Below are 17,616 nucleotides of genomic sequence, written 5' to 3' on the forward strand. Positions count from 1 at the left end.
AAAACTCGGGTTTTGAACAGATACAAGGACACAAAATTCGAATTCGTTTCAGGGAAATACAACACACAAAATCATAATAAGGGAGAAATTAAACACTATCGATGCAGGAAAAAATAAGATCGTAAGTCAGTGAAGCTTTTGCTGCATCAAAGTTTGTTTATTTTATTGAATTAATATTAGTGTTTTGATTGATTGTTAAACTTTGTGGATAAAACGATGAAATTCCCTCAATTCAGCATCCTTCGCACCAGCACTTGAGGCTGGCACTGCAGTGGCCACTGGGTCGTCCTTCCTCCCTGCACACTCGACGGCAGGTCTCATTGTCCCAGACGGCACAGGGACCCCTATATCTTCCGGATAGACAGTCGGCATCCGCTTGCTGGGATCCCAGGACAACCAGCATCAGGACAGCGAAGAGGGCGAACAAGTACTTGATTTGCATCATTTTTGGTTGAGTTTTCGGTTGGGTATCTAGTGTAAGTTACTCGAGATAGTGAAGAACTCAGATCATCGATTGATCTTATATAGGGCTGAATCTGCCACTTTCGCTGCCAGCGTCGATCGGCGTTGTATAGGTTAAATTCATCAGCGAAAGATAAATAAAGTTTACTTATATGTTTTAACAGAATTTAGACTGGACATCTTATATAAAAATTTTCCTTTTTTTTGTAACCCCGATCTTTTGTATTTAGAATTCATCTGTAATTAAGTGAATGCATGTTTACAGATTTAACAGGAAAACGATTAAGGTGTTGACTTTTGTTGAGGGAGTTTACGGTTTGATCAGCAGTTAAGATTAATCAGCCAGCAGCTTGAACGGAATTTTTCATAAACAAATAAACATGATATATTTTTAGATTGAGATGCTTTTTGTATTAATTTAGGCTAAACGTCTAGCCTTTATCTTAAAATTATTATAAAGAAGGTAAAGTAATCAATAATATTAAGATATAAGTAAAAATATAGCCTTTACTGGTAAAAACGACTTTAGTAATTTACTATTATAGAATTAAAAAAAATTTAAAATATTTTAGTTTTTGAATATAAGTTAAATAAATGTTTTTTGTTAATGAATAAACGTAATAAATATAGAGAGAAATGACTATTATAATTTAACAATTAAGAAAAATGAAAATGATTTTATTTATCAAGTGTATTTATTTTTCCATTTAATTTATACGCTGCAAACTGAACTATAAATTTAAATTTCCCGCCTTCCTGTCAGCGCTGCCAGATATTTCCACCTTTTCTTGTGGTTTTTTATTGCAAAAAAGTAGACGGTCACACTGGGAGGAGTATCCAAAACAAAAGAATAACAAACAAAATATGAAGGGCTATTTTGTTTTTGTAGGGTTTTTCTTAACCCTCGGTTGCCGGTTTAACCTGTTGCTGGCCGTAGAGACTCCGCACTGCGACAAACTGGTGGGCGATTTGGGCAATGGCCAGAGCAAGTTCATCTACTGCGCCACCACAAAGTCGGTGCCCGTGAATCTCTGCATCGGATGCGATTTACTTTACCAGGAGCTCAGCAAGGATTACCAGAACCTCATTGCGGATGCCAATTGCTCCAAGAGATACCTCAACTCAGACAGGATCAACATAGTGGCCACCACCCAGGGAATCCTCACCAGCCTGTGGCAAAAGGCCAACTGCGATAGTGAGTCTCTGGGATTCCCCATTATCTATTTATGATTCACTCCCTCTTTTTTCCACTCTTCAGATTGCTTCAGGAATGAATATTGGTCCAAATATGACAGCAAATACCTCGAATTGCAGAAGTGCTTGGAAACTTATAAATCCGATGTGGTGTGCTCAGCCTGCAAGCCATATTATCTGGGCCTAAACGAGTTCTACCTCAAAATGGAATCCAATGTCAGTGGTAAAGTGTGCTTCGATCTGCAGGATAATGTAAGTAATATAGTAATATATAGATATATATTAAATCAATAGTAAATATAAATTATTAGTAAAAACCTTGGAAACCTTCAAAATATCAAGACTCCAAATTCAAAATTGAATAATTTTATTGGCTTATGCAGATGAACGTCATGACCACTAATTTAAACATTTATGTTTCCATTTTTTCCAGATGAACCGCACCCGTTTGAACTGGTCCAAAACCCTAAAATGCTGTCAGCGAGAGGTGAAACTGACCAACTTCCTGATCGCTGTGGGCGTGGTCGTCCTGCTGCCCATTTTCACCTTCTACATCACGGCCATTGTGGTGACCAAACGGCGGGAGGCAAACCACGGATTGCTCAACGATCAGGGTAAGAACATGTGAACTTGTTTAAAATCTACTTACATTTGTTAATATCTATTATCCTTTTAGAGCCTCTACTAGATGCTCCTTCAACTTCCACGCTTATCACGGCTGCCCTGCTGTCAACTCCAACCGTAGATCCCGCTGTAGTCTCAGCTCAAACGGAAAAGATAGCCAACGTTTTAAGTGGAGCTAGTGGAGCTAATCAATCTGACTCCTTCAGCGATGAAGAGCCACCCTCGAGACCAAAACTCTTGGTTAGCCCAGAATCCGACTACTCCAGTGATGATGAACCTCTGGGAAAACCGAAACGAGCGTAACCAAGCTTGAAAGAAAGTCTATTAAGGGGTGTTCCACCATTCCTAGCATGAATTCAAGTTTATTTAATGATTGGGAAAATGCATCACATCATTAGAACCTGGCAAGTAGCCCTAAAATCTTAAAACTTCATCAAAACAATTAACACATTATTTGTTTCCTAATACTTGCCAGCTAAGCATTTCTTTAATATATATAAAAGCCTACTATATTTTAGGGATTGTTTTCTCCGGCTCGTGCCTAACCAAATATAAGATATTTTTCTATGACAGATATATATAGCCATGTTATGTGATATCACAAAAAAAAGGAAAACAAAACTTTGTATATTTAGAATGGGTTTTTATTTTTTTGTAAATTCTAACTAACACTTAGTAAAACTGCAGTTAGGATGTATTTTAAAATGCTTTTAAAACCAATAAATTAATTGATAATTGGTAAAATAAAATCAATCATTTAAATAAACTGTATATTTAACATTTTGTATGCACTTGAGGTGTTTTTGTTTTAACTTTCTTTTAAAAAACTTGTATGTTTTGTTTTCTTCTTTTAAAACTACCGAGTTGAAACGGATTTTGCAGAAAAATATATATTATAGATAAAGAGTTCCCTTATAATAATATCCAAAACTTATATTTTCTGAACATTTTCTTGATATCAAAAATTGCTTTAGAATCATTTACCTAAACTAGTATTTGCACTTTATTGATTGCAGCAATTAAGATGGTTTTTGTTTTAATTTTTTTAAGTTACCTTTAAAATTAAAAAACAAATTAAAATCACTAAATTCAATTATAATTTCTTCAGAATAATAACAAAAACTCCCATTTTTTTAATTATTTTGTGTGCACTTTATTGTTGGCAAGTAGAACTGCACTTAAGTCTATGTGATTAAAGCGATCAGGGTGTTCATGGAAAGGGCCCTTCCACCGGTTTTTGGGTTCTATCTTAGGGGATATCTATGCTAAAACTAAGATAACAATTAACAGAGGAAATGCATTGGCCGGGTGCGTTCGTAGTTCGGAGACTTCAGAGATTCCCATAATCGCATCTTATCCATATGGAGTAAATAGGTTGCCATGGGTGGACGAAGTCTGAAAGTGGACCAAGCTGCCGTGGGTTTGTGGCGCCGCCGGTTGATAGTACGCCTGATGATAGTGCGAGGGCGGAGCCGGCTCATTCACCTGGATCTGGTGGTAGTTGGTGAAGGGTTCGTGCTCCACCACCTCGCGCACCGTTTGGAAGGGATGATTGATCACGATGCGCCGCTTGTGGAAGGTCTCACTGGTGGCGGAGGCATCTGTGGGCGCAGCAGTGGCCGCAATCACTCGCTCATTGGGTTTCAAGTGGCCAGCGGCTCCATTCTGGGACACATCCACGTCTGGCTGGGACTTGGCCTGGGTTGAGGGAGTGGCCTGTGTGGCGGACACCTCGGAATTGACTGGTGCCTCTACCAAACGCTGGGACTTCTGTTGCGTTGCTCTATCGCAATCTGGCGTTATAGTGCTGGCCACCTGGTCATTGGCTATCTGGATTTGTATGTGCGTATTCTGCTCCTTCTTGAGCTCCTCCTTTTCCTGATTTTTAGGTGGTGCCTCCATTAATCTCTCAGATTTGTAACCCATTTGAGAGGACTGCCTTAAGCGAGAGGATGACCCATCCGGACTGAATCTCATCTGGGAATAGGGGGCACTGTAGTCCAGCTCCTCGGCAACTCGCTGCCTGGATGGCTTATTGTAGTAGCTCCTAGGTGGCTGACTCTTGGCATAAACTACAGTGGGTCCCATGTGGTTCTTCAGATATGGTTTAATTTCCGAGACCTGGGCAGGCACCTCCTGGATTCTCCTTTCCTTCAAAGGAACCTGAGTTCGACTGCTGCCCAAGTAGATATTATGCTGCGAGGGTGGCAAGTGAATCTTATGCTCATGCTTGATGATCTGAGTGGGTCGCTCCTCCGCCTCCTCCCGATCCCCCACTTCGGCCAATTCCAATCTAGCCGGCTTGTTCTCCACCTTGCCAGCATTTACATTGGGCAGATACTCCCCTGCGAAGTAGTCATCATCCTCTTGGCTGTAAGGCTGGCGATTGTAGTTGGTCCTCTGCTGATAGACCACCCTTTGACCTCCGGATCGTGGGTAATCCGGCTGCTCCGGCTGCTCGGCCCTCTGCACCATGTTGGGTGAGAGGTGCTTGGAGTTGATCTTGATGGCGTTACCCTGGGCATCTACTCCTGTGACAAATGAGGGAGGGGAGTTCTTCTGCTGACCATCGGTGACATCGCCCAAAGGCTGCTGCTGCTGCTGGTGCAATCGCGACTCCACATAGTCATCCTTGGGTGCCTGGTTATAGGAGGGCATAGTCGTGACACTGGAGCCTATGGTGGTGGTCTGCTGATCCTTGACAGCTGAAGCTGGCTCATACGAAGGTCTGTACTCCCCGTTGTTGCCATAAGTCTGACCATTATTGCCATTACTGTAAGCAGAGGCCACGGCGGGATGAGGATGTCCCAGGGGCAGTAAGGTTTCCCCCTTGGGAATCTTAGCCACCGGATGCTCCAGTTCCACCACCAGTGTGCCAGCCGGCTTGATCACCACCCGCTCCTCAATGTCGTAGAACTCCTTTTGAATGGCCGGATGACGCACCTCGTATTTCTTGGCCTTCAGGGCAGGCTGAACTATTTGAATGGTTTTGGTCACCAGTGGTCGTTGTGGTGGGCTGTAGCCCCTGGAAGGAGGAGCAGGTGGCAGGTAGCCCGAGCCGCCTCCGTAATCCTCATAGCCCTGACCATCGTCCACCAACTCGGGGGGATACTGATCCTGGTAGTCCACCTCTGGAGCATCCTCGTAGTTGAAGCCACTGGGATCGTAACTTGGGCGATTGTAACTGGTGGCTGGATTGAAACCCGATGAGGAATCATAGCCGGAGGAGGAATCTGATGAAGGAGCAGCCGGAGCAGGAGCACTCGATGCAGAGGTGGCTGAGGATGAGGATGAGGAGACACTGGCTCCTCCCGTCGACGATGACGAACTGGCAGTCACAGAGGGCGTTTGAATGGGTCCCTGCTGAGCTGGCTCATAGATGGGCTTGCTGTCCGCTGGTGCCACCTCCACATTTGCACTTTGACCCTGGCTGGCAACGGGAGCAGCCACCTGGCGCTCGAACATCCTCAGCTGCTGGGAGCGATGACCACCTCCAATGGTAACCAATTTCTGGGGGGCAGCATCATCCATGGAGGATGTTACTCCGGCGCTGGTTTGGGTGTAGCGCTGGGGGGTGGGATTCGATGACTCGTAGACCTGGTGAGGAAAGGAGATTTTATATTATTTTATCCGCGCTTTAATTTTTTGAACCCTTTAAAGGAATATTTTAATTTAATTGCATGCAATTTTAACAAATTTTACGTAAAATTGTCAACATAAGTTAAAGAATTCTTTAAGCAAAAATATCTAACATAATAGCCCGCTCCTTAACTTAAGCTCAAAAACTTTAGCTAATAAATTCTTTGAAAATATTTTGTAGGCTCCAAGCATTTACTCACCGTCTCCACAGTGGGTCCATGGCTGTGGTAGGACTGGATGTACCGCTCGAACTCCTGGTTCTGGCGGAGCTGCTGATTCCTCTGTCGGAATTGGCCACTGTGGTTCACTGGTGGCTGCTGGTGGATCGAGGGGCGTCTGCTTTGGTTCCTCCTTCGGGGCACTCGACCAATCTTGGACATCGATGGCTGACCCTGCACTGAAAACAAAAATGGAATGGTACAAATAAATCTCTATTAACACATTTTATTAAAGTCAAATGTAAAATCCAGTTTTAAATCATTACTTGTTAAATTACATCATTATATATTATGTAATAATTATATTTCTTAATTCATTTGGAAAAATTTACATTTAATACAGGTCTTCTTTAAAAGCCATATATAAAAGTTTAATACGGTATTTGAATAAATATGGAAAAATTATGATTTATAATAGAAATTACAATTTCTTAACAAAAAAAAAAAATATGTCTATCTAAAAAAAAATATCTTTCGAAAATATTAAACTCAAACACTAACAAAAAAATCAAAAAAAAATTATTTCCATATTAAAAATGTCTAGAACACTGCAATAAGCGAAAATAAAATCAAAAAAATATTTAAATTGAGTATAAAATACTTGAATTAACTATGTTTTTTTACCAGTGTGAGTTGGTGGCTGTAATCCCAATCCCTGGCGAGGAGACAACTGTTGTGGTTGCTGCTGCTGCTGTTGGGTTTGAACCATCTGTTGTTGTTGCTGTTGCTGGGACTGCGATGAGGATTGGATGCGCTGAAAGTGCTGATCCTGATCTCCATCGCTCCGCTGAGGACCTGCCCTCAGTTCCGCCGGAGCACTGCCCTCCAAGTACTTGACATCCGCGGGATTTGTGGCCGGTTGCTGGGCAATCGAAATGTTCACATGGGTGGCCGCCTCCACTTGGCTCGAAGCCACCAACAGCAGGAGCACCAGCACTCCTCGCATCCTGATCCTTATCCTGAACCTGTCCAATCCAAAGTCCGAGAAATCCAAAGTCCAAATCCAACTCCAATCACTGCTGACCACCTGCAAAGCTGAGCAAAACTGTCTGATTGATCGAGTGGAGTGTGCTCCGCATATTTATACGGATTTCAATTTTGAGGTAGAAATCCGATTTCAAATTGGGGGAGCCATCAGCGCTCGCAATCGCGATCAGTGTCAAAGTCAACTGCAGTCAATGGAAATAGCAAATAGCTACAATAGCTACAATAGCTTCAATAGCTCCAATATACTGAATACTGAATACTGACCTGGGCCAAACTGTTTAGGGATGAGTCTCAGATGCTTAACCCAGTTCTACAATTAAAGGCATTTCGTTCTGGCGATGGAGCGATCGCATTTGATCGATGATGCATTCAACAAATTGCTGTCATCGCTTCACACTTGTGTGGCACGCACCAACACTGCGAGAAAATATATTAAAATTAAAAATATTATTGTATCTTCTTGTTATATAGTAATTTAATTTTAGATCTTAGATATAGTATTGTTTTCCTTGTGAAATGATTTCAATTCCGTATTTCGGTGTCAAATAATAATTTTGTTTAATGTCTTAAAATATTTTTAAATCATTTGAATTGATTAAGATTTAGAAAAATGAATGATTAAGATTTCTTAAAAATGTTAATATATAAATTTAAATATATTATATACTTAATTATTTTGCAGGTTTTATTTATAGTTTTTTTCGGCCTCATCTGATTTTGACTCCGAATTTCGGTGACCAATATTAATTATTTTTTTTTTAATTTTAATGTCTTAAAATATTTTTAAGTCATTTAAATTGATTAAGATTTAGAAAAACATAGAGACGTAAAATTAAAATTTTAAATTATATTTTCTTAAAAATGTAAATATATAAAATTAAATATAATGTATACCTAATTTCATTGCAGCTTTTAGTTATAGTTTTTTTTTGGCCTCATCTGATCTCGACTCCGAATTTCGATGGCATCCGTAAATGGGCGGTGCAGCATTTTCGTGTAATTGTCGGAAGGTCAGAATCGCAGCACCGTTGGCAACTCGTTTGAACTTGAAATCCGAGCCGAGACGTTGAACCACTGCTCCACTGGACGAGAAGGAGACGGTGGCGGAGGAGGAGCAAGTGGAGATCCTCCAATGGGTCAATGGAATCGAATTTGGGGGTGCTGGTCAGGCAAATTTGCGCAATGGAAGTTGGGCGAATATTTTTGGCCAATATAAGCACTCGAATTCGAAAAGAAGGTAAAGGTTAATGTGAAGTATTTCTGTTTATTTCTGCAAGCCATTTTAAAAACAAATAAAGTCAAAGTCAAATGTGCGGCGCAAATGTTAAGTAGGAAAGTGTAAAAATATAGTTTTTAATTAATAAATTTTAAAAAACTTTGCGAAAGTAAGCACAAAGTCAAAAAAGGTTTGAAAAATTTGAAAGTCACACTAATTGATCGAGGTCCCCGTTTTTGTTAATTAATGTTTAGTGAATGCAATCAGGAGAATAAAATACATATTTTAAAAACCAATTTGGTCAAAAAGTTGAACCCGTTTTTTTTTATTTAGGAAGCGACTAATAGTTAGATTAGATAGATTAATTTGTGATAATAATTTGGATGAATATTATTAAAAAATATAATTTATAAGAATAAAATTTCATCTATTTAAATATTAAAGTTATTTATTAGTTTTCACGTTAGGACAATAATGTAAATAACTTTTAAATACCCAGAAAGTTATGTATACGCAGATTAAGTTTGATTCTTGGAACTTTCCAAATTTATTTTCTTTAAGTGATCATTGTAAAAAAAATCTATATCCGACGACTATAGCCTATGCCTGCCATAGGAGCAATCCATTTCCAATTCCATTTTCTACTCAATTTTGACATGCCCTTTTTTTCAAATTCACTAAATAAAAACTATCTCCAAAGTAAAACTCCAGATCAGGGACGTAAACTGCGACCTGGGGACTCATGTACGATCACATAAACGCCTACAAACCGGCCAAGATGCAGTGCATCCAAACTGGAGAGGCCGTGGTCTACCACATGGCGGGATTGATCAAGCGCATTCAAAAGGGTCGCCTCAGCATGGTAAGTGATTCCAAGCGACTCCAATCCAAATACGTGCTTGGCATGGACAAAAAAGCCGATAAGCTGGTTGGTGTGGTAACCACAAATGGCGTTTATTATGTTTTTGTGGGTGGGAATAATCAAAAACCAGTAAAGAGTAGACTATATATATAGTATATATAACATGCGGTGCATGTGGCCAGCCACAAAATACTATCTGTTGGCCAGGCGGTTGTTACAAGCTAAGGCTACGCGAAAAACACAGTCCATAAGATATAGGTTTCATTTATCCATGGGACAGCTACGTCTACAGCAACTTCTCGATATCCTTGGATATGTCCATGGGATCGGTGGTCGGGGCATATCGGTTGATGGGAATGCCCTCCTTGTTCACCAGAAACTTGGTGAAGTTCCACTTGATTCCGCTTCCCAAAGTGCCCGTCTGCTTGGCCTTCAAATATTTGTACAAGGGCGCCGCATTATCGCCATTCACATCGACCTAAAGGGTATGCAAAGTTAGTAAACTGGTAAAACAAACAAGAAAGCAAGATAATTTCGGCAAGCCGAAGTTAATATACCCGACAGCTTTGATTTTAAAGTGCATATGTTTAAAAACAGTGCACATTTTGATGGTTTTAATAAAAGCTATGTGAAATCGTTGTCCGTTTTTTATAAAACCAAAACCGTATAACATTACTATATTTCAAGGGAAATTCCAAAAAATGGAAATACAGCAAAGTTATACTTTATTTTTCTAGTATTTTTCGGATTTTTCCAACTGAAGCGATATATCATATAGTCTTTCTGACTTATATACTACCTGCCATTAAAGGAAAAGTTTCATCAAGGCAGCTTTAAAACAGACTAATTAGCTTAGAAACGGACAAACGGACAGACGGACGGACAAACGGACAAGGCTAGCGATGTAAGTATAACATATTACTTAGTTAGTATTACCTTGGCAAAGACCTCGCCAATATCAGCCTTCGCGTCGCGCAGATGGCACACCATGGCCTCGCCATCGGCCTCCGGCATCTGGGATCCAAACTGATTGCACGGGAAGTTCAGGATGACCAAACCCCTTTCGCCGAACTTCTCCTTCAGATCCGTCAACTTCTCGTAGTTGTTCTTGGTCAGTCCACACTTGGAGGCGATGTTCACCACCAGGACCACCTTGCCCTTGTACTTGTCCAGCGAGACATCATTGCCATGGGTGTCCTTCACCGTGAACTCGTAGATCGAGGCGGCGTTCTTGTAATCTCCGTTAGCAGACATGTCGATCTGGAAGCAAGGGAAATTAGGGGTCAGTAAGGAATACTATTAAATGGGTGTGAATAGAATGGGTCGAATCTTTGATAAAGAAATTAAGAAAGATTCAAACTAAATATTTCATAAATTTTACAATTTTTCTGCTGTGCAATATTTGTTACTTTTTTATAATATTTTATTAAACTTGTCTTGGAGTCCTAAAGAATTTACATTCTTTGCAGTTTTTAACTTTTTAAGTTATACTTTAAGGAATTTGTCTCTTTAATTTTCTTATAAAATTTGAAATCTCGTTCTGTCCTTTATATGTTTTAACATAGGTTTAATTTTTGACAACAAAAATAATCGTTTCCATTACCATATCAATGAATGAAGTTTCTAGCAAATGGGAAAAAATCGACAAGTTATTACTTTTGTTGTTTAAATATGCATATATGACTTTTCTTTAAACATAAAAATATTCTGTATCAAAATCTACCCATTCTACAAAAGATATAATACAGAAAACAAAGAACACAGGCAAAAAGGCAGAGGCAACAACGATTAGTTCGGCGTAGAGACAAGCAACTGAGTTAGTCAACAGATTAAGAACTAGTCAACTATATAGTAGTCTGTCAGCACTACTCACGGCAGCTGCTGTGGAGTACTGGGCGGCTGAGGAGGCGGCTGAGGAAGCGGATGTGGCCGCACAGCTCACGGGAAGAAGGACGGTGCAGAGGCGCAGCCCCGACCTTTGACCCTGACTCAGCTCGAGGGCGGGGCCAAGGGTCCGCCTGATTGAATAGCACCTGAGGGCCTGGCGGGAAATGTTCTGAAACTGCCTGAGACTCATACTTTAAGCGCTGCAAATAACCAGGCAGAATTTAAGTTAAGCAACAGTCGATTTATTAGAATAAGTGACTTTATATTTCACTGGGTAGAATAGTGTAGGAGTACTTAATTCGGGAAAATTAGAACTAGAAAACTGTATATGATTTAAAAGGATTACGTTTCTTTAAAATGTTGGTATACAAAATTAAAATTTTCTAGTAAAAATAAATATATTCAACCAAAATAAATAAAATATTTAGAAGATTAACGTATGTCTTTGTTATAAACCCTATAAATATCAGTGACTCAAAATTGTTCCATTTATAGAATATGTAAGTTGTTATTTGTAAATCGTTGTTTTCGTTAAAGATATAGTGAATTTTGTCAAATAATATACTTTTTTTAATTGACCAATGATCAACATTTAAGATTATAGATTATTTTTTTGAGGAATTCTGAATAGCTTAGGTTACCTATAAGTAATTTCTATTTTTAATTTTTGTAAAAGATAGTGGTTTATATGCTGGACATTAAAGTGTTTTCTGATTAACCACTAGGGCACATTGAAGATTATAAGAATTCTAAATGTCGAAAAACTGATAAGTCCGTCTGAGAGTTGTGTATTTATGAGGTGGTGATTATCAGCACCCCTATGCCCAAATCCGGATTTCCTTGTCCACTGGTCAGGGTGACTATGCATTATGCATCAGGGTCAAAGAATAGGGTTATATCTATATTCCCGATGAGTCATACGTTTTAATAGAAATTGGTCAGGATTGGGTCACGCAATCCTGGTCAGGATTGGCCCACGTCAATCGACGACTTGTTACTGCTGCTCATTTCGCATGCAAGCCATTAATATTTGAAACTACAAACTGATTTGACAGCAATTTTGAAGGAAGGTATGATTTTCTGGGTAATTACTTGCATGGTAAAGTAGATGTACGAACCCAAAGCAATGGCTATGGACCCGAAAATAAAGTGCGCGATGGAACGGCCGGCCATTGTGTTGTTCAGTATATATATTTCGACTATATATCTTCGATTTCACCACGATCTGAACTGATTTTCGGATGCAGGGATACAAATATAGAATGAGTGAATTTTGCAATATCACGGTGATATGTACGAAAATAGGGTGCAAAGTACAAAACTCGATTGTTTTCCCTTTTTTTTATTATTGAATGCCAGCTGTGCTTTATACGGCCGATATGCTTTATCTGCAGCAAAACACTTGTTAAATTGTTTGGGCTTACTTATGTCGTAATATCAATGAGTAATCTTTAGCACTTTACTTTCTTTCGAAGCGTAAATAAAACTACAACCGGCGACTTGCGAAAACCCTATTTTATATGTGTGCGTAAGATTCTTTGAGAATGCGTTGTTTTAGTTTCGCCGTCTGGTCATATTGGAAAAAAGCTTTTTCAGAGTTGTCAGGTCTGGCGGGGATTTTAAGCAAAACTGTTATAGAAACTTTTAAATTTCTTCATATTTGTTATTATTATAGAAATAGTAATCATAATCAATAATTTTAACTAGGTAACAAACCGTGGCAAACGTAGTTTTAATCAAGAGGAAATCTTAAAAGGAAAATATCAATCAGTCAAGCATTATACTCCTTTTTCACTCATTAATTAATATTGTAATATTGAGTTATATTTTGTGAGATGCAAGGAAATTTGTTTAGAAGGTGTTACTTCCGGAAGCCCCAACGCCCGATCAGTTTCAAATTTTCAGGAATGTTTACGTAAAATATTTTTTGTTTTCTTTCCATAAATTCTATAAGATAAACTCATCAATAAAATCTTTACACAAAAGTTTAAGATCCGGTTGAAATAGACATTTCATGTTTTGAGAGTTTTTCGCGTAAAGCTTATAGATTACGAGAAAAATGCAGACAAAATCTTTATATTTAAATTATTATTATTATTTATTTAAATATTACATTAAAAGCAATTAAATCGTAATATAAATACTATCCCATCACTATTTTCACTGTTAGCTTGTAGTTGTGTAGATAAATTAAAAAATAAGAAATATTTATCAAACATAAATAATAGGAGTATATAAATACCAGTAATCCCAGACAGCGCTGCCAGACCCGTTCGCCCGGCCCTGCCAGATAGTCAGTATTTCAGTATTTTCACAAATGGTCGCACGAATTTTCTTCTTTTTCCATAGTGCATTTTTTTTGTTATTGGCGTGAAATTTCCGAGTGAAATTTATAGACAAAATCCTAGTGAAATGAACCCGGAAATGTTTAGGATGTTCGCCTGTTAGAGAAACGGAGTGGGGAAAACCAGCGAGCAGGAGCAGCCACGCCCTTTGCAGGCGCAACGCCCACCGCCGCAGGATACACAAACACACGCATAGCTAACACACCAACACACCTACACACCCACACAAAGAGATCCCCTTTTGCGGTGAAAAGAGGAGATCCCCTTGTGGTGAAAAAGGAGCTTTAAAATATGATGCTCTCATCCATAAACAACTCCTTCGAGCAGGACACCCACGATGCGGATGCCAACTGCGATGGTCCCGATCTGGATTTCGTGTACTCCGATGTGGATGGCTACCAAAACGAGATTGCCGAGCTCTACAGCTACACGGAATTCAGTGAGTTCCAGATGAATGTGAAGGCATTCGAGGATCAAATGGAACTCTACGATCTGCCGCCCAATTGGCAGAAACAGGACTCGGCTGCCCAGCGGGGTATTGTGATGAAACTGGTGGACCAACTGGAGGTCTCCGATCGTTCCTTTCGCATGCAGGCCGCCCGCTGCATCCTCTATTTGGCCCAAGGATGCTGGGCGGAGGTGCAATCGGATGAGGAGCAGCACCAAATCACCAGGGACAATGTGTTGGTGCTCCATCAACTTGGCGTATTCGCCTCCTTCATTGACCTGCTCAACATGGAGATCGAGAGTGCCTGTTCCCCCGATATTGTGGCCGTGAAGATCACCAATGTCACGCTAGTCGACTCCACGGACATCAGGGTCATCCTCTCCGTGCTCTACATCATCACAGAAACCATACGGGATGAGCGAGATCGCGGGAGCGAGGATTACAAAGAACTGGCCGAATCCTTTGCCCAGGAGATCAATTCCCCATTGCCAGATGGCGAATTGCTGGCTGTCAAGCTGCTCGGCATGATCACAAGGTTCTGCAGTGGCGCAGCACCACAGTTTCCCATGAAGAAAGTGGTTCTGCTGCTGTGGAAGGTTTCACTTTTGGGTCTGGGCGGCATGGATGTGCTCAAGAATCTCAAGAACGAGTACCGGCTGAAGGTGGGTCTGGAACCCATCACCGAGGATACCCTGGAGGTCACCAAATGCATGAGGGCCAGTTCACCACCCGCTACGGCCACTGATATTCTAGAAAACCAATATCCCAAAAGGAATTTCAAGTAAGAGGGGTTCATAAAATCACGTCACAGTTGCAGTCAAAATAGTAGTGGTTTTTAAGCTTATAAAAATGGCTAAAAAAAAAAAGTTTAAAAGCCAATTTTAAAACATTTTGTATGTTATTTTTAAAATTTGAGCGCAGCTGTATAGATGATTTATTTACCTATATTAACTATTTAAATCTCTGCCACAACAGACGCTCCCTGATGAAGCAGCGCTTCCTGGACGAACCGGAGCAGATTGACATGGAGATGAGTGGGAACGAGGGTCAGGGCAACAACGCCAACAATGGCAGTGGCAATGGCGGGAACGGAGAGGAGGAGCTCTCGCAGTACTATAGGCCATATGATGATCCCTCCTCGTCGGCCTCCACCACGTCCACGGCCAATCCCAATAACCAGCCCAGTCTGACGCAGCCTCCCGCTGCTGTGCCGCCAGTGCAGATCACGGCCCGCCTGCCCTGGACGCCCAAGGTGCGGCAGAAGGACATAGATCAGTTCTTGGATATTTCACGAAACAAGTTCATTGGATACTCACTGATTGGCGACCATGAAAGTCTGGCCGGACTGCCGCAACCCATTCACGAGGGCTTCAAGACGCTGCAGCGACACATGTACATGAGTCTGGCCGATGTGCAGATCAAGAAGGAGGAGGATATTGCAAGGAATCCCATCTCCACGCACGAGGATGAGATCAAGCTGACCCCAGCGGAAGTGCTCTACCAGGCAATATTGCCCAACCTGCCGCAGTATATGATTGCCTTGTTGAAAGTCCTACTCGCAGCCTCACCCACTTCCAAATCCAAGACGGAAAGCATCAACATAATGGCCGATGTGCTGCCCAAGAAGCTGCCGCAGACGGCCACGCAATCCACCAAGCTAACAGTCGACATGGGTCGGCACAAGGAGATCATTGTGAAGGCTGTTTCAGCCATCATTCTGTTATATCTAAAGCACTTTAAGATTAACCATGTCTACCAGTTCGAGTTCATGTCCCAGCACTTGGTGTTTGCCAACTGCATACCGCTGGTGTTGAAGTTCTTCAACCAGACAATCACGGAGTATGTGAACACCAAGAATTCCATACCCCTGCTGGATTTTCCCTCTTGTGTGATTGGCGAACAGCCGGATTTGAGTGGAGATAGCTTTGTGTACGGCGGTGAGATGTCCGATAAGCCCTACTCCTGGCGGAATGTGTTCTCGTGCATTAATTTGCTGCGCATCCTCAACAAACTGATCAAATGGAAGCATTCGCGAGTGATGATGCTGGTGGTCTTCAAGTCGGCACCGATTCTGAAGAAGACCTTAAAGGTGCGTCATGCCATGATGCAGCTGTATGTTTTGAAGTTGCTTAAGATGCAGACCAAGTACTTGGGCCGCCAGTGGCGCAAGTCGAACATGAAGACCATGAGTGCAATTTATTCCAAGGTTAGGCATCGCCTGAACGACGACTGGGCCTTTGGCAATGATCTGGAGTCGCGGCCGTGGGATTTCCAGGCGGAGGAGTGCACGCTGCGTGCCTGCGTGGATCGATTCAACTTGCGGCGCTATCCGGAGGCCACCCAGAAGTGCGGTAACAATGGCACGGCGGCCCAGAATGCGGAGAATGCCCAGCAATCGAACATGATGGCCGGCAACAATGGATGTGGTGGCAATAATGGCGAGGCCAATGGCTATGGCAACAACGGAGGCGGCGGCGGTGGCAATGGCGGTCATAATCAGCAGCAGCAGCTCAACGATTATGGCGTCGAGGGTGGCTTTCCCAGCGACGAGATCCTCACGCACTCCGACTTTGCCTTCTTCGGCCATTCGGGCTGGTGGGATCGCAAGGTGGAGCTGACGGACTACTTCAAGGCCAACTATGCGGTGTGGCTGGAGGAGGAGGTCTACAACAGTCAGACCGACTGGGATGCCCTCTAGGAAAGAGCAGCCATGGGTGAGTAATCAATGCACCCCACACACTGAGATAAAACATGTTAAATATACCATTTAATTGTTAAAACTGTACGAAAACTCATGAGGGCATTTGTTTTCTAAGGGCTTTGGAAAAAATCGAATTATAAAACTATCGTTGGAGATAATATATAATTGTTGCCACTATCCATACAAAATTTATTATTTTGTAATGCCACTTATTTGCTTTGAAAATAATAGTTTATTTATAAAATAAATTTTATATTTACTTATTCTTATTAGATAACTTACTATTCTGCTCTTTTGTCTGCACTGGAGTCGAACTCGCGCTCTTACCTAACTTTGTATACTAAGGAAGGATTTTTTTTTAAGAAACATGAAAATTTACCTGCAAAAGCGGGGCCTGAACTAAACCCATACATTATTAGTCTGCCATTTTAACCACTGAACCTAATATTTAATAATAAACATTTGACGATTGTCTACTAACATAGATACTCTACAATTCAAATACTATTTGTTTAACTATTTTAGTTATTACTATTCAAAGTCCTAAAATATAAACAAAAAAAAATAAGATTAAGATGATAAATCAACATTTTTTAATTGGAAACAATTTTTGTATTTTACAAGTTTTTTTTGTGCGTCCCATTTCTCACACATTAATTAAAATCAAACTTTTAAATTCCAGCTGCAGCCTCCTGAGGATCAACCATAAGCATCATATAAGCAAAAAGTTATTACCTTAATTGTAAGCATAAAGAAGTACATTGATATAATCCATGTAGCCCGACCACCACGATTGGAACACCAACTACTCACTGAATTGGCAATAATTTGGCAAGCCACTTCGTCGCTCCACTTCACTAACTAGAATACGCGAAAATTATACCCCTTAAAGCGATGACAAGCCGCCTGTATATTTAGCGATTACTAACTATATTTTATGATTTATATATATTTATAATTTGTCCTGTTCCATGAGCTCCTTAATCCGGATTGCGGCGAAAAATAAACAAATTAACTAGTTCGAAAAACGATT

The 17,616-nt window shown here is 40.8% G+C and overlaps 5 protein-coding genes across 7 annotated transcripts; 2 read left to right on the forward strand and 3 right to left on the reverse strand.

Moving 5' to 3' along the window:
• Positions 1 to 136: 136 nt before the first annotated feature.
• Positions 137 to 500, reverse strand: LOC108145732 (drosomycin-like). The gene has a single exon (XM_017271295.2). The coding sequence runs from the start codon at positions 443 to 445 to the stop codon at positions 233 to 235; it is 213 nt and encodes a 70-aa protein (XP_017126784.1). The 5' UTR covers positions 446 to 500; the 3' UTR covers positions 137 to 232.
• A 786-nt stretch (positions 501 to 1,286) lies between these two features.
• On the forward strand, positions 1,287 to 3,198 carry LOC108145696 (osteopetrosis-associated transmembrane protein 1). Its single transcript, XM_017271254.2, has 4 exons — positions 1,287 to 1,657; positions 1,721 to 1,908; positions 2,090 to 2,270; positions 2,333 to 3,198. Exons 1-4 carry the CDS (start codon positions 1,327 to 1,329, stop codon positions 2,581 to 2,583), a joined length of 951 nt encoding a protein of 316 aa, XP_017126743.1. The 5' UTR covers positions 1,287 to 1,326; the 3' UTR covers positions 2,584 to 3,198.
• A 197-nt stretch (positions 3,199 to 3,395) lies between these two features.
• Positions 3,396 to 8,410, reverse strand: LOC108146531 (probable serine/threonine-protein kinase yakA). Its single transcript, XM_041708362.1, has 5 exons — positions 8,019 to 8,410; positions 7,389 to 7,541; positions 6,762 to 7,172; positions 6,120 to 6,316; positions 3,396 to 5,877 (listed from the first exon to the last, which is right to left on the reverse strand). The coding sequence occupies exons 3-5, from the start codon at positions 7,081 to 7,083 to the stop codon at positions 3,634 to 3,636; spliced, it is 2,763 nt and encodes a 920-aa protein (XP_041564296.1). The 5' UTR covers positions 7,084 to 7,172; positions 7,389 to 7,541; positions 8,019 to 8,410; the 3' UTR covers positions 3,396 to 3,633.
• Positions 8,411 to 9,095: 685 nt separating this feature from the next.
• On the forward strand, positions 9,096 to 17,611 carry LOC108146057 (striatin-interacting protein 1 homolog). The gene is made up of 4 exons (XM_017271868.2): positions 9,096 to 9,202; positions 13,762 to 14,663; positions 14,858 to 16,596; positions 17,266 to 17,611. The coding sequence occupies exons 1-3, from the start codon at positions 9,119 to 9,121 to the stop codon at positions 16,578 to 16,580; spliced, it is 2,709 nt and encodes a 902-aa protein (XP_017127357.2). The 5' UTR covers positions 9,096 to 9,118; the 3' UTR covers positions 16,581 to 16,596; positions 17,266 to 17,611.
• LOC108146059 (probable phospholipid hydroperoxide glutathione peroxidase) lies at positions 9,267 to 12,631 on the reverse strand. Of its 3 annotated transcripts, none has more exons than XM_017271871.2 (4): positions 12,514 to 12,630; positions 11,076 to 11,289; positions 10,139 to 10,462; positions 9,267 to 9,680 (listed from the first exon to the last, which is right to left on the reverse strand). In XM_017271871.2, exons 2-4 carry the CDS (start codon positions 11,277 to 11,279, stop codon positions 9,489 to 9,491), a joined length of 720 nt encoding a protein of 239 aa, XP_017127360.1. In that variant the 5' UTR covers positions 11,280 to 11,289; positions 12,514 to 12,630; the 3' UTR covers positions 9,267 to 9,488. The 3 variants fall into 3 exon arrangements, with proteins under 3 accessions (XP_017127360.1, XP_017127361.1, XP_017127362.1); XM_017271872.2 differs by lacking the exon at positions 11,076 to 11,289 and adding an exon at positions 12,182 to 12,319 and having other exon boundaries at positions 12,514 to 12,573; XM_017271873.2 differs by lacking the exon at positions 11,076 to 11,289 and having other exon boundaries at positions 12,514 to 12,631.
• Positions 17,612 to 17,616: the final 5 nt, after the last annotated feature.

This window comes from Drosophila elegans, unplaced genomic scaffold (genome assembly GCF_018152505.1).
Source record: "Drosophila elegans isolate 14027-0461.03 unplaced genomic scaffold, ASM1815250v1 contig_208, whole genome shotgun sequence".
In the NCBI taxonomy this organism is placed as follows: domain Eukaryota; kingdom Metazoa; phylum Arthropoda; class Insecta; order Diptera; family Drosophilidae; genus Drosophila; species Drosophila elegans.